This window comes from Artemia sp. Qi Xiang Cuo, chromosome 14 (genome assembly GCF_049724085.1).
Source record: "Artemia sp. Qi Xiang Cuo chromosome 14, ASM4972408v1, whole genome shotgun sequence".
NCBI lineage: Eukaryota > Metazoa > Arthropoda > Branchiopoda > Anostraca > Artemiidae > Artemia > Artemia sp. Qi Xiang Cuo.
Window position 1 is genome coordinate 46,061,882 of NC_142807.1, and position 15,240 is coordinate 46,077,121.

General features: G+C 36.8%; 1 protein-coding gene across 4 annotated transcripts in view; it reads left to right on the forward strand.

Moving 5' to 3' along the window:
• LOC148944523 (uncharacterized) overlaps positions 1-15,240 on the forward strand; it is a 53,024-nt gene that overhangs the window by 107 nt on the left and 37,677 nt on the right. Inside the window, exon 2 of one of the 4 annotated variants that reach the window (XM_089099699.1) lies at positions 10,648-11,199. The exons of 1 other annotated variant lie outside the window; for it this stretch is intronic. In XM_089099699.1, the coding sequence (XP_088955825.1) occupies positions 10,901-11,199 (299 nt within the window). In that variant the 5' untranslated portion in view covers positions 10,648-10,900. Of the gene's footprint in view, positions 1-10,647; positions 11,200-12,077; positions 12,239-12,494; positions 12,597-15,240 lie in introns of those variants that run through there. 2 more of the 4 variants (XM_089099700.1, XM_089099702.1) reach the window with 2 other exon arrangements.

The following is a 15,240-nucleotide window of genomic DNA, read 5'->3' on the forward strand; positions in this document are numbered from 1 at the left end:
ATGACTTAATCTATTATTTACATACAGTGGATTCAACTGATCGGCCTATGTAGGATTTTATAAAAAAAGGGGCGGGGGGGTTGATGAAATTTGTGAAAATAAGGAATTTTTTCTTCTTCTAATAACTGGTGGAGTAGGTGTGATGGTTCCAGGGGCGGATCCAGGATTTCTTTAGGGGGGAGGGGTGCAAAATAGGTTGATCCGACAAACTTTTGTTAGGAGCAAGTTTAATTAATGCAAGCTTGCGTTAATTAGGTAGATTACACTACTTTAAACTACTATAGGGGGGGGGCATATATATATATATATATATATATATATATATATATATATATATATATATATATATATATATATATATATATATATATATATATATATATATATATATATATATATATATATATATATATATATATATATATATATATATATATATATATATGACAATATATATATATAATTGACAATCTGCACTATGTCTCAGAACCTAATATTAAGGAAGATAACCTGAGTAGAACATTTGCAAATATTTGCTCTCGTAAAAATGGTGTACTACAATGTTTTATTGAGTTGACCATTTTTGATATTCAATTATATATATATATATTGTCAATATATATATATATATATATATATATATATATATATATATATATATATATATATATATATATATATATATATATATATATATATATATATATATATATATATTTATATCGGCGCGTACAAACAGCTCCTCTCATTTGATCTGCCAACAGCGGTCCAACTACCCTGGAACACGTATTTTGGCAGAAACTTTCTCAAAATGCCTTTGAAACCAACTTGAGACTTTGAAACCTATTTTTAATTCCTAAAAACATCTAATAATAACATTACACTACTAACTACCGGTTTTCATGTATGAATTGGAATAAATTAATTTAAAATTAGTTTTTTCAAAATTAGTGTTCCAACGTTGAAGCCAAATTTCGCGTCCAAGAGAAATCTGACTTGTCTACCCGTGAAAAGATCTGACTTCGCTTATGTTTATATCTGCAAAAACGTTCTCCGGAGCACTCGCACCCCGGTCCGGTTTTTATAATGGGTGAGATAGAGAATGATCATACTGCTATTTATATAAACTGTGGTTTCAACGTTGAAGCCAAATTTTGCGTCCAAGAGAAATCTGACTTGTCTACCCGTGGAAAGATCTGAAATCGCTTATGTTTCTATCTGCAAAAACGTTCTCCGGAGCACTCGCACCCCGGTCCGGGTTTTTATAATGGGTGAGATAGGGAATGATCATACTGGATAATTATATGAACTGTGGTGCGAACAAAAAGGTCCTCCCACTTATTTCTGCATTAGCGGGTCAGTGGGTTTTTGTCAATCAATGAGAAATGGTTACACAGTGCATTATTCGTAATTGCGAAAGCAGAAAGAAACATGGTGTGCCAGCCAAGTGGTTTGCAAGTGTCCCATCTCACAGGTATGACTTATTTTTTATACAAATTTTGACTTAATCAATTATTTACATACAGTGGAAACTGATTGGCCTATGTTGGATTTTATAAAAAAGGGGGCGGGGGCTAGATGAAATTTTTGAAAATAAGGAATTTTTTTTGTTCTAATAACTGGTAGAATAGGTGTGATGGTTTCAGGGGCGGATCCGGGATTTTTTAGGGGGCGCAAAATAGGTTGATCCGACAAACGTGCGTTAGGAGCAAGTTTAATTAATGCAAACTTGCGTTAATTAGGTAAATTACGCTACTTTAGACTACTATAGGGGGCACCCCTCGCCCCCCCCTCTGGATCCGCCACTGGATTGTTTATCATTTTTTTTCACGTCGTGATTTTTATTTTCTACGATATTTATTTTATAGATAAGACTACTTTCGTTTTCAATCAATGTTTTGGTATGAAATGGGCAGACCTTTCCTGAACTTTAAACAATAAACACCTCTGTTTGAAAATCTTTGCACTTTGTGAATTTAGATAGCGATAAGGGTTCCTGATTGAGACCAATTTTAGGACTTGGGTTCTAATTATTGGTTGCTGTGGTAAAAGTTGCCACAATAGCACTATCCAAGAAAACACCAAACGTCTGTTAAGAAGTGTTTTTCGTAAAATTCTTTGGGAATTTTCAGAAAATTGAAGGACATCACACATTTTAGTGGCAGATCCAAAATTTTACGGGACTTTACGCTAGGAAAGCTCCTATTATAGAATATTCTTCCAGTTTGTTTACCAGAAAATAAATAAAATGGCGCGCACAAACAGCTCCTCTCATTATTTTGATCTGCCATCAGCGGTTCAATTACCCTGGAACACGCATTTTGGCAGAAACTTTCTCAAAATGCCTTTGAAACTAACCTGAGACTTTGAAACCTGTTTTTAATTCCTAAAACCATCTAATAATAACATTGCACTACTAGTTACCGATTTTCATGTATGTATTGGAATAAATTAATTTAAAATTAGTTTCTTCAAAATTAGTGTTCCAACGTTGATAAGATAAGATAAGATTTATTGCTGGATAATGGCTATCACAAGCCCAAAAGGGCCGAATTCTTACTTTAGTGTCAAATACAGCGAAAAAAGAACAACAAAAACAAACAATCAAACAACAACAGAAAATTATAAAAGGGTCAATGTCAAATACGTAAAAACGTTAAAAACAAACTACAAAGTAAACTCATAAAATTAGAAGGTCAATGTCAAGTCAGCAAAAATGCCCCCGCCCCCCCATGAAGCCAAGTTTCACGTCCAAGAGAAATCTGACTTGTCTACCCGTGAAAAGATCTAATGCCGCTTATGTTTATACCGGTTTATACATTCTCTGGAGCACTCGCACCTCGGTCCAGGTTTTTATAATGGGTGATATAGGGAATGATCATACCAGGATTGCCAACTTGCACACTTTTCGTGTGAAATGCACTCTTTTTCATTACACTCTTTCACACCACGGACCGGATTTGCACTCTTTTTGCCCGTTATTTGCTCTTTGCACTCTTTTTTGCACACTTTTATGAAATGACGATAGAAAAAGTATTAAGCGAAATATAAAATAAAATTTAACTATTTAAGTGCAAAAGATAGAGCAGCTAGCCGGTATGATCTCCGTTACCTATGCCTGGGCCGGCCCCCAGGAGTCTTTCTCGTTTTTTTCAGCCATTTACCAAGAAGTAGATCAAAGCATTGATAACCAGTGAAAACGTGGTAAATTCAAATCAAGTTTTACAGAAGGAAGTTGAAAGCTGTTGGGCACAACTGTTCTTTATGGAAATGGAAAAGTGAGTATGAAACATGAAGTAAGGCGATGTAGAAGCAACAACCAAAATAAAACTTTTCAAAGTCTGCTCTCAAATTGATAAAATTCTGCAAAGACTTTAGGCTTGTGCACCATTTTAAAGCGTGAATGATCCATATCTTCTTGTGATAGCCTTTTTTTCTGAACTAAGCATCTTATATTACAACCCAGGGGTCCAAGAATTTTCTTTGGATGGGACCCATACTATCAAAATGATATAAAAAGGTGAATTAGTAAAATATTAGGTACCCTAAAATTGTGGTTTGCACTTAAGACACTTATTTCAACCTAGTAAAGAAGTTGAGTTAGGTGAATAATATGTTTATAAGTGAATCCAGTGCAAAAAATATTCAAGCCAAGTAAGAATGACAATGAAAAATGGACAAATATTGAGCAGTTAACATTTTTGACCTATGAATAAAGTCCACATACCATTCGATGCCTTTTCTTGTGCTCTTTCCGAATATAATAATCATTTTTGACGCAAATTCAGTTCACCCCACCCATATATACCAATTCAGGGTATATACTTGCACATTAGGGTGGGGATGGGGTAAGTTCAAACTTACCTCTATATTCAGAATTGCATCCTGAATCCAAGTTTAACATTCCTTTGCGTCAGAAATGAACTTTACAAGCCCCCCCCCTAATGAGTAAATATGTACCCTAGGGATTGGGAGTAAAATGAATTTACGCCAAAAGCTATTAGTATATTTGGAAAGAACATAAGAAAAGACATCGAGCGGAATGTTCACTTTATTCATAGGTCAAAAATATGAACTGCTCAATATTTACCAAAGAATGAACTATATAGTACCAAAAAGACAGGTATACTAAAAAATGATCCTTTTCTAAGGATGATATAATTATACGGGCCTATCTTAGGTTTGATAAGATTTTTGAAGACTCAAAATTTCAGTTGGGGGAGGGGGGCAAACTGGGGCCAGGTATTAAAATCATCCACATCCATTTTGCTTGCTGAATTTTAAGTAGGACAGAGTTTAAAACATCTTTGTCTTTGCCAAGCTTTGCTTATGGACAAAGCTTGGCAGAAATACTAAGTGCTTATATTCTTAATTTTAAGCAAAGCTAATTGTAGAATAGGCTAATCACTCTTTTTAACATTCCCGAGAGCTTATACAGTAATCAGGTAATCTTGTACAAGAGTAATCTTGCACAAGGAGAAAAAAGGTGCCTAGTATTTCTGTCCAAGCCTTTTTCCTTTTTTGCATACTTATGTCAGCCTTGGTTTTTAACACTATTAAAAAACAGAAGTTTTTTCAAGTGAAAGTAGGGAGCAACATTAAAACTTAAAACGAACAAAAATTACCACGTATTTGAAGAGGGTCACCCCCTCCCCAACACCTTGCTCTTCACGCTAAATTTTTTTAGTACTTTTAAAAAAGGTTCTTATTGTTCTACTCAAACAACCCTTGTGTTTCAAGAATGATTTTTAAATAATTGGGACAAAATTCAAAATTTAGCGTAAATAGTGAGGTGTTGAGGAGCAGGCAACCCTGTACGTTATATTTTTTGTTCGGTCGAAATTTTAATGTTGCTCCTTACTTTCAGTTGAGAAAATTTGTTTTTTATTTAATTTCTGATCGTTTTTTAAAAAGCATAGGAATACCTTTGCAAAATTTGATGGCGATTGCCTTTGACAATGCTAGTGTGAACACTGGACATCAAAAAGGTCTTGGTGTCCTGTTAAAAGAATATGTGCGAGATTTGCCTGTGCTAGGCTGCACTAGCCATTCCCTTTCTCTCTGTTCTTCATATGCAGCTAAAAAGTTGCCAGATGGAATTGACATTTTTATTCGTGACGTAGTTACATATGTGGCAAATAGCACAAAAAGACAGGATCTACAAAAATTTCTGTCACGTGGAAAACCGTAAGCTTTTGCAGACTTCAATTAGACGATGGTTCACCCTTGAAGCTTCCACTGAACGGATCCTTGAGCAACGGAACCCAATCCTTATATTCTTACCAACCATGGAGAAGGTGACTCCGCTGGAGATAGAGTAACCAAAGAAAAGGCTAATAAAATTCGTGGTTTTGAGCGTGATTCATCTGTGAAAGCTACTTAGTATTTTCTTTCATTTGTCTTACACAAGATGAATGCACTAAACAAAGAGTTTCAAGCTGAGAGAACACGGATTCACAGGCTTTTTGGAAGTTCGTGACAGACGTATTTCTTGCTCCTCAAGTGCTTTGTCAAAAAGGGAGAAATAGGGCGCGTACAAGATCCATTTAAAGTTCGGTTGAGCCCAGCTCATTTTCTTGCACTTGATTGTATAAAGTTGGGACCAAATGCACTATGCCCCATGACAAACTGCAAAACACTGACCTATTGAGTGCTAAGCAGGATCACTGCATCCAAATAAACTGTCTGATTTTTTTTCTTTTGGATTTTTGCTCACAAATGAGCAAACGGATTGACTACAATGACCTAACGTTGGAAAATCTCAAATGCTTAAGTCCAAATGTTGCATTATCTGGAGATGTGGACACTCTTGTGCCTTTTCTTGAACGGTTTCCGAATTTGATTGGTCACACTGAGCCACAACGTGATAAAATGCAATAAACACGCAATTTTGTGTGTTGTTTTGAAGGATGATAAATCTGTTTTGTTTCTGCTTCCATTTTTTTTTCGCTCTGCTAGGGTACGGTACTTGACTTGACTGCACGGCCCTCCAAAGGTAAAAGTACGTATCTACACTTTTCATTATTTCGATAAATCACGGCTCAAAGTTTGAGTACTTTTGAGAGCTTCAAATACGGTTTACGGTGAAACTGGACACTGGCTAATTCTGGAAATTAGTTAAATAGGTAAACAAATATGGGGATTTCATATTTTTAAGTAAAATTTTCTATTATTACTTCCCCGAAGCCTGAAACAGTAGATACGTACTTTTACCATTGGACCGTTACTCATATAAAGAGGCGCTTCAAAAGGTAAAAGTGCGTATATGACATATACGTACTTTTACCTTTGACTCGAGACTCGAATTCGAATGAAGTCCCAAAGGTAAAAGTCTGTATAAAACATAAAACGCACTTTTACTCTGCCCAAAACCCCGTATCTATGACGTATACCGAAGGTAAAACCACGTATGAAGCATGTACAACAAGTCATTTTTTTATTCAAATAATTAGAAGTTAAAAAATAAAAAAAATAAAAAGAAATCACTGAAATACTGCAGGCAGCTAAGAAACACAGCCGTGCTTCAGCAAATCGACAGAAGCTGTTGATGAAGGCATAGTGCGCCAAAATGTACGGCGATTCTCATTCATAAAAGGTACAAATTTTTCTAAGATGGCCTTTTTCTTTTCTGGCTTTACCCCCCTTGCGCCAAGAATCGGATCTGGCAAAGGATACTTTGCTTCTTTGATTGTACTAACCAGCTTTTTTGGCACAAAACTTAGACTCTTTTCTTCACCCTCAGGGCTAGTTTTATAGAACAGTTCTGTTTTTCCCTTCTTAAAACAGACCTCACTGAACTCATCAATGGTCACGCCCAAGTTCTTCATGACGATGCCAGGAGCTTTTAAGCTTTTCCACTGGCAAAAGTCTTCTATGTCCATTTTCACGGCTTTCGTGAATTTTCTACTTTTTTCTATGGTGTCGCACAAATCCTCAAAGTCAAGAACATCCCTTTTTCGAATTCGAGACTCAATCGATCCGTGTATGGAGTCAGCCCCCATGTGCGTATGGCCTTTCACTAGATACTTGATACGAATCGTTTCAGGTCCTCCTTCACTGTTGACTATCAGTACAAATTCACTAAAAATTGTCCAATTTTTGTTCTGGGCACAGCAATTGTCAGTATAAAAAATGAAGTGCAAGATATCCCTATTCATCTTTAAGACCTTGTGGAAGGCACTACCTATATCAGGTGCATCACGTCCTTGTCGAGATTCGTTCCAAACAACGCAAAGGTTCTGGTTTTGTTGGGTGGCCTTAACGGGGGCAAACGTCTCATTAAAACACACGAGTCTTGATAGAAAAAAGGCCTCCTTTCTGCTGTGCATGATGGGAAGCAATAACACTTTTTGTAGGTCCACGGTGAACAACATGGTAGTTGAATCTTTTTCGTATTTCTGCTTATCTTCAGAAAATGCTTTTGAAACCTGTTCAACAAGATCTATGTGCTTTCTGTACAGTTCAGTCTCTTTCTCGGTTGCCTCACCATTTGTACCAGGAGTTCTCGCAGCCCCTACTTTCTCTTTTAATAGTGTGCAAATGTCACAGCTGTCACTTTGGGGCATGCACAATGATACTTTCATACCATTAAGAATCTTCCTATATGTCTCATCACAGATTTTATTTGCTGGATATTTTTCATTAAAGTCTTCTGCCATAAATTTGTAGCTCAAATCACGAGAAAGGTACCGAACATTTGGAGCGTGAGCTCGACGATAGTGTGGAATTGCTGGCTGAAAGCTTTCAATGTGCTGCATCACAAGGCTTCGATCAACTTTGTTTGGTGGCCCTGCCACTTTATGGCCCCTTCCGTCCTTGAGCTCATTCCCAAGAGCATCCCTTTCAATTTTTGACTTGATTGTAAAAATCACTCTGTCATTCTTGCCTAATCCTAGACAACCAAGGAATGTAGACTTGCAAACTGGCAAGTTTTCAACTTTTGGGGTAAGGGTGGGGTCGTCATTCGAATTTCTGGGAAGGCTGTAACTAACTGTAGTTTTTTTTCTACACGCAGCTTCTGGGGCAATAGTCCTTCTTTTAACTGGTAGGAATGTCAGCAAAGAAGCGAGCCACATTTGTCTTGATTTATATTATTTGCTCCAACATGTGTCATAAATTTTCCTGAATTCTACACTGGAAAACTTCAAACATGAGTTTGTACATTTGTTAGATTTACAGCCAGGTTCGTCAGGAAATGGATACTTCTTAACATCTCTTTCAAATTTATCTTTTTCTGAGCGAACTCGTTTTGGAGTAAGGTCAACAATAGACCTTCCTTCTCCTCCACCATTTTCTTCACGTCTATTTTCTCTATCTTGTCCCACAGACCTTGCTGCTACAGCGTCAATTACACACATGACATGGTCTGAGGAATCAGGTTCACAAACAGCATTGTTGCTTTCATTAGATGGTTGATTGTCCAAATTTAGCTGGTCATCTTGGGTCTCATAAGCTGCTGCATCCGAAGCCGAATCTTCCAAGGGCAGGAAAGGATCGGTAGGAAAATGGATCAGATTGTACTCTGGATGATCTGATGTAAGATCATTACTGACCGAAAGAGGAACTAAATCTGTAAAGAGCTTTCTCCTCTTCTTCAAAGTTGTCTGCCTTTCATCATCAGAAGACCCAAATGTCCCTTCAACGTCCTCCCAGTCAATATCAGACTCATCACTATCACCTCTACTTAAATCTTCTCTTTCGAATTCGTCATCAGCAAAGTGTTTTAACTGTGCCTTAGTTTTAGCTTCTCCATCAGTGGTGTCCCTTGATCGAGAATGTCCAGAAAAATTGGGTGATATGTCTGTTGTTTGATTTATCTGGATGATTTCTGGGGGGGAACAGGAACTAGCTCCTCGTTGCTCTTCACTGGAAGATGGCAAGTCGGTATTTGAAGTTGATGCCTCATTTGTACTTGCTTGACATGCCAATGTCCTGAAAAATTGGAATTCTAAGAACTTGTTATCAACCTTGATTATCTCAGATGAAAGAGGGGGTTCTAGGGCTATTTTGATACATTTTTTTTTGTTTCTAAGGTAAGCAATATTTAGAGGCCCTCAATTTTTTCTCAATGTAGTAATAGTTGACCAAACTAATCCCTGATTATCTCAGATGACAGAGAAGGTTCTAGGGGTTATTTTGATGCATCCCTTGTTTTTTATTTTATTTCAAAGGTAAGTCATGTTTGTAGGCAATACTAAAAAAATGGCTTTAGGTGGTTGGTTGGTAATTTGGTATGACGCTGCTCTCCTGTACTAATTCGACAGCTACATAGCTAGCTGTGTAAACTGGTTGTAGCGGGTCTGTTGTACCTACCTGGTAGTACAGATGGGGTTTTACCAGAGGGTTTAGGCCTACTTGGAGAAAAGGTTCCAAAATAGCATGAAGCAAAATTTTCTTACCTTAAATCTCTTTCCTTTTGTATAACCAACGCTCTCTGTAAATTTAGAAAGCCTCTTGACATTCTATGCCAGTACTCTTTAATAGCTCAGAGTTGCTGGTTGTTCAGCTCTGCTCTGGTAAACAAACAATGATGATTGTGCTGAATCATGACATATACGTACTTTGACCTTTGGTTTCCTTTCTCATTTTAATGTGCCGGCCAAAGGCAAAAGTACGTACCAGCAGTGAAAGTACGTATCTACACAGATACGTACTTTTACCTTTGGATGCGCCCAGAAATTTTTCAGATACGTACTTTATCCATATGCTATTTCCGTTAATATTTGGACTAGAGCCTTCTTACATATACCATTCGATTCAGCACATTTTTTTTTAGTATGGTGGTGGCATTAAGTCGAGAAGTGAAAAATTGTGCATATACGTACTTTTACCTTTGGAGGGCCGTGCAGTGAAGTCAGCTATAGTTCACGACTAGTTACTTAGACCTCTTATATTCCTTTCAAAACGTTTGGATAAAATGTAGATAAAACTTTAACTAAACATTGGATGCAGTCAACTATAGTTGAGTTAAGCCGCGCGCGCGCAAATTTTTTGACTTGCACACGCTTTTAACAACTTGCGCTCTTTTTTGGCCTTGATTAAGTTGATTTACACTCTTTTTTCACGCCGGCAGTTGTCAACCCTGGATCATACTGCTAATTCTATAAACTGTGTTTCGGTGTGTATGAAAGTTTTTGTATGAAATTCTTAGACCTTTCCTGAACTTTACTGAATAAACTCCTTTGTTTTAAAATCTTTGCACTCTGTGAATTTAGATAGCGATAAGGGTTCCCCTGATTGAGACCAATTTTAGGACTTGGGCTCTAACTATTGGTTGCTGTGGTAAAAGTTGCCACAATAGCCCTATCCAAGAAAATACCAAACGTCTTTTAAGAAGTGTTTTTCGTAAAATTTTTAGTGACTTCTCAGAAAATTGAAGAACATCACATATTTTGGTGGCAGATCCAAAATTTTACGGGGCTTTACGCTAGAAAAGCTCCTGTTATAGTAAATTCTTCAAGTTTGTTAATCAGAAAATAAATAAAATGCATTTCTTACTGCTGAGTCTGTATAATCTGTATAACCTTTACGGCACAATTTCTAAAATATTTCTAAAAATTTTTTCTAAAGGAGAACTACAAGAAATAATACATTTTGAGCTATATATTTCAAAGATTTCAGCCGCTAAATTTTACGTTTGATTTCCAGGGCAACAGAATGACTAACAGTATGTGGCCGGGAGGATATTTTGAGAAAACCCGATTTTACTACTTATATAAGGAAGTATGCCAATGTATGCAATCGCCATTTTGGCCCATCAGACCTTGTTTGTGAGGAAGAGGGTCTTCACGGCAGACGTCGGAAAGTTAAATTCAATGCTATACCATCTCTTCTCTTACCTGCTAATCCAGAGACTATTAAAGGCCAGCCGCAGAGGCTGTTTTCTGCAAGTGACTGTGTTATGAGGAAGGAGTCTAAGACCTTAAAAGAAGGGGTCAAAGCAACCTTAAGTGATGGTATGGTCGCAATTTCGAAAAGTCACAAGCTGAATGAAGTTAATTTCACTTTCGTCTCTGTCTTAGAAACCATTAAGGAAGAAGAAAACGTGCCATTTGAAGTTAATTTCACTTTCGTCCCTGTCTTAGAAACCATTAAGGAAGAAGAAAACATGCGCCATTCTTCAGAAAAAAATGATTCTATGATTCTAGATATATGCAGTGTGGTAAAAACTGAGGAGAACGAGTCTTTGTTACAGGAAAGGTATTTAATGGGAGAGGTGTAAGCCAATCCATCTTCTTTTAGTTCAGGAATATCGAAAGAGTACACCTGTATTATTTGGAAAGAATGAATTTTTGTAACTTTTCCACAGAAACCTTACACAAAAGCTAAAAATATTTTCAGTATACAAGCAGATTATCCATAGGCGCCCATAAGCTGAATTTCAGGGGGGGGCTCACCTGGTCTAATTGGCACTTTTAATGCTATATAATAGAAATCCCAAAACAAAAATATAAAAATAAGGCAGTATCATTCAGCCAGGAGGGGGCTAGAGCCCCCTTCCCCTTATGGGCGCCTATGACATTATCTGAAAATTTTCTAACGTTTTGAAAAAATTATGATTCCCGAAATTGAAAAGATTCTTTCATTTTTTATCGGAAAAACTTCTGAAAGCTTCCCCTGGATTTTTTTTGCAGGCTATCACTCGGGGGAATTACTGTCAAAACTCATGTTTCTAGTGCCTGTTTTAGAGAAAAATATGCTTTTTTGAATTTTGTTTCTCTCCTCGCGCAAAAACTTGTTTGAGAACTTTAAATATTTATGTCTCGTCTAAATTTCGGCATAACGTCAAAAATTTAAGCTAATTGATCATTCAGATCAAGATTGTATCTTTTTTAAAGCAAATTTTTTCTATGATAATAATCAACTCACGATAAAAGTATTTAGACAAGCATTCTTGCCTTAAAGCTATTTTGACGTAGCAGCAGAGACCGCCGAGAAAACTTGGTTTTCATCATAAAGAACCGATGCAAATTTCTCATCTCGCCACTGGATGTATCTGCGTTGTTTCATAACACGATTCGAGGTTTGAGAAAGGAGAAGTAAATTTCAGATTCTGCATTCACAAGTCGAATGTCCTACTAGAGATTAATGAAAATTAAAAAGAAAAAGATTGTCCTCTTTTTAAGTGTAGTGGTCTATAAATGCTAGAATTTACGAAGATTAACGGAATGACAATCAGTGTTATGGAGAATTGTCCTCCTTGCGATTTTAGGGTCGTCTCAGTTCAGCCTGATAAAAGGTTAAGTATCCTGCCCAGATTCACATAATGCTTTTCTTTTTATGTTTTCTGTAAATGTTTCTTGTTCTTCATTTTTTTGTTCCTCTTTTTCTGGCGTCTATTTTTTTATTCTGACGTCACATGATTCGTTTGGTCTCCTCTGCCAATTTAGTGGGTGGCAAAAGGAGTTTGACTAGTCTATTTATTGATCCGGTTTTCTCCTCATTGGCCTTGGGAAATGTTGTCTTCTCTTTGTACAAAGGCAGTCCAGAGCTGACAAAATCAGAGAAGGAAGCTAAATTTTGATAGTGATTATTTACCGATATTTTGTTCATCAAACTTCAAAGGGAGTTGGAAAAAAACTAATAAGCTTATAAGGGTACTTTCTAATGTTCAAATCATCATTTTTCCATGCGAAAATCATAAACATGGCCTGTATCATTTTATTCGTGATTTAAAATATTTTGAATTACAACCTTAATTTTGTTTAGTTTTAAAAATGTTCTCAAAATAATTTTGAAAACGCATTTATTCAAAATTTGAACGGGATAGTCTAGCCTACAGTATGTTCATGTGACAGTGTACTGGCTCATAATGGCTAGTTATTTTTGTTGTTGCAATTAGCCATTTTGATGGATACCGAAACTTCTCGGAACCCAAGTAATGCGAATTAGCCTACTTTCTAAATTAACTGGATTTGCAAACAATGTAATTTCGATTCCGTCTTAATTTAAGAGAATGATGATTGCTTAATTAAAAAGGGAGGAGACTTGTAACAACGTAAGGGCTTGCGCACTTGACCGCTAGCGGCCGCGTGGACCATGGACTCGAATCTGGATACAAACTAGCAGACGAAGAAAGCAGTGCTGTTGGGAATGTCACGTGCACGGACGATAGGCAGTGTATAACCTTTGCAGTAGGCCAACAAAATTACGAAGTCGAAATGGGAAGTGGCAAAGAGATTAAACTTAAGTTTGAACTAATTAATAATCGACATAAAGCCAAACATGGGCAAAACTTGTGCATGACCTCTTCTGGAGCAAAAATTGTAATAACAAAATACTAACCGAGTCTCCCTCCATTCAACACTTCAAATATAATGGTCGCTACCCTAGCAGTTGCGTACTAGCCCTCCTCGCCCTAATGGTGCCAGATCAGCTCTAAGCTATTTACAAAACTGCTGGTTTGAATTACTTTTTCGAATTTAAATATTATCAACAGTCGGTTGATAATACAAATAATCATGGGCGCCCATAAGCTGAATTCCCGGGGGGGAAACTCGTCTAATTGGCACTTTTAATGCTACATAATAGAAATCTCAGAACAAAAATATAAAAATAAGGCAGCATCATTCAGCCAGGGGGGGGGGGTGGGTGCCCCCCCTTTATGGGTACCCATGCGAATAATACCAATTGAAAAAAAATCATCAAATTTGTGTAAATAGCTTAGGGCAATATCTGACCCAATTAGAAGCTGTGAAGTAATTGCCATGGTAGCGACCATTATATTTAGAAACAATGTTGAATGGGGATTCGAATAGTACAATTGTTATTATAGTGTTCAGTTCAGAAGAGTCCATGCACAAAAATGTTACCTAATGCTGTATTGGGAGATCAGAGGTTTATTCTTAAGGGGGGAAGGTGAATGCTTCAAACACTTATGTTTACCAGGTGTTCATGGTTGATGGGTTTTCAGTTATCCAGAGGGGGCGCAATCGGGCGAAATCCCCTCCCTCGCTGTTAGAGTACGGATTAGGAAAATCATCGAGGTTTTCAAATTATGGATTTTCAGCATGAAAAGATGTGTTTACGGTTGTGAAGCTTTCTTTTACCGAGGTTATGCCAATACATGAGGAGAAAGGTTTGGGTTACTCCTTTACTCATGCTCACACATGGGGATGGAAGCCAACATAGGGCAGAAAACCTATCAATCCTAATATACTCAATCGCTGTATACCCATGCATTCTCAATGGTGCACATAGTTATTGAGGAGAGGAGAGGTTGAGTCGCAAGATCGTAGGATTTTTTCGGGACTGGTGTTGGTAAAACTAAGAAATCGCTGAATGCAAAAATTCATTTTTCGAACCTTTCTAGGTAGGACTCTATAAATTTGGGGGCGAATTGAAGTTTTCCTCTGTGCGATTGAGTAAATAAATTAACACAACTAAAATTATACCGGGGTGGTTGTGCTTCAATGACCATATACCCATATATTTTTTTTTCATAGGTCTCGCCTAAGAACGCGGACTTGATCAATCAATCGTTTACTCATTAAGTCGAAATTGATTTTCATACAACATGTAACAAACACTTGAAAGCATGTACGAAGCTCAATACACTTGACTAACTAATTAAGACAGTTATTACTATGACTAACACTCTTAAAAAGGAAACAAAGGGGAAAAATGGTACATTTGTTATTCGAAGATATTGTGTAACTTTATTAGATGTTTGTGACGAACCTCGCTATTGGAATCGTCTTAAAAGCGGCCTATGTTTTTCTGAAATCGGCAAAAAAATTCTCTTTAATATTGATTGTTAATAGCGGTAACACAGTTTGTTTTAGATTTTCTGTTAAATGCGGGATCGAGTAAATATCAATTGCGTATGTCAATAAATGTCACAAATAGTCTACTAAATCTTGAATTTTTATATGCACATCGAAAGTTAAAGCAAAATATTAAGTAAAACAAAGCCCTTATTTCCCGTACTGTTCCACATTTTAATTCAGTGCCAAGGAAATGTAAGTAGTTACAAATTCTTTTATTCTCGCTTCCTTCAACTGTAACTTAAATTGCTCAGTAGGGTTTGATATTCCAGAAACATGTTTTTAGGTTGTTCTAGATTATTGTCATCACTGATCCTCATCTCGTTAAGTTGCTAGTTCTGGAGTCAATGGCCAAAACTAGGATATTGTGGCTAAATATTGTAAAGATAAACTTGGATTTATTTTTCGGTTGTAGTTCTGTGTTTAGGCTTTTCGTGTATAGGACTTGGAGAACTGCACGAAAAAGGGTCATAGC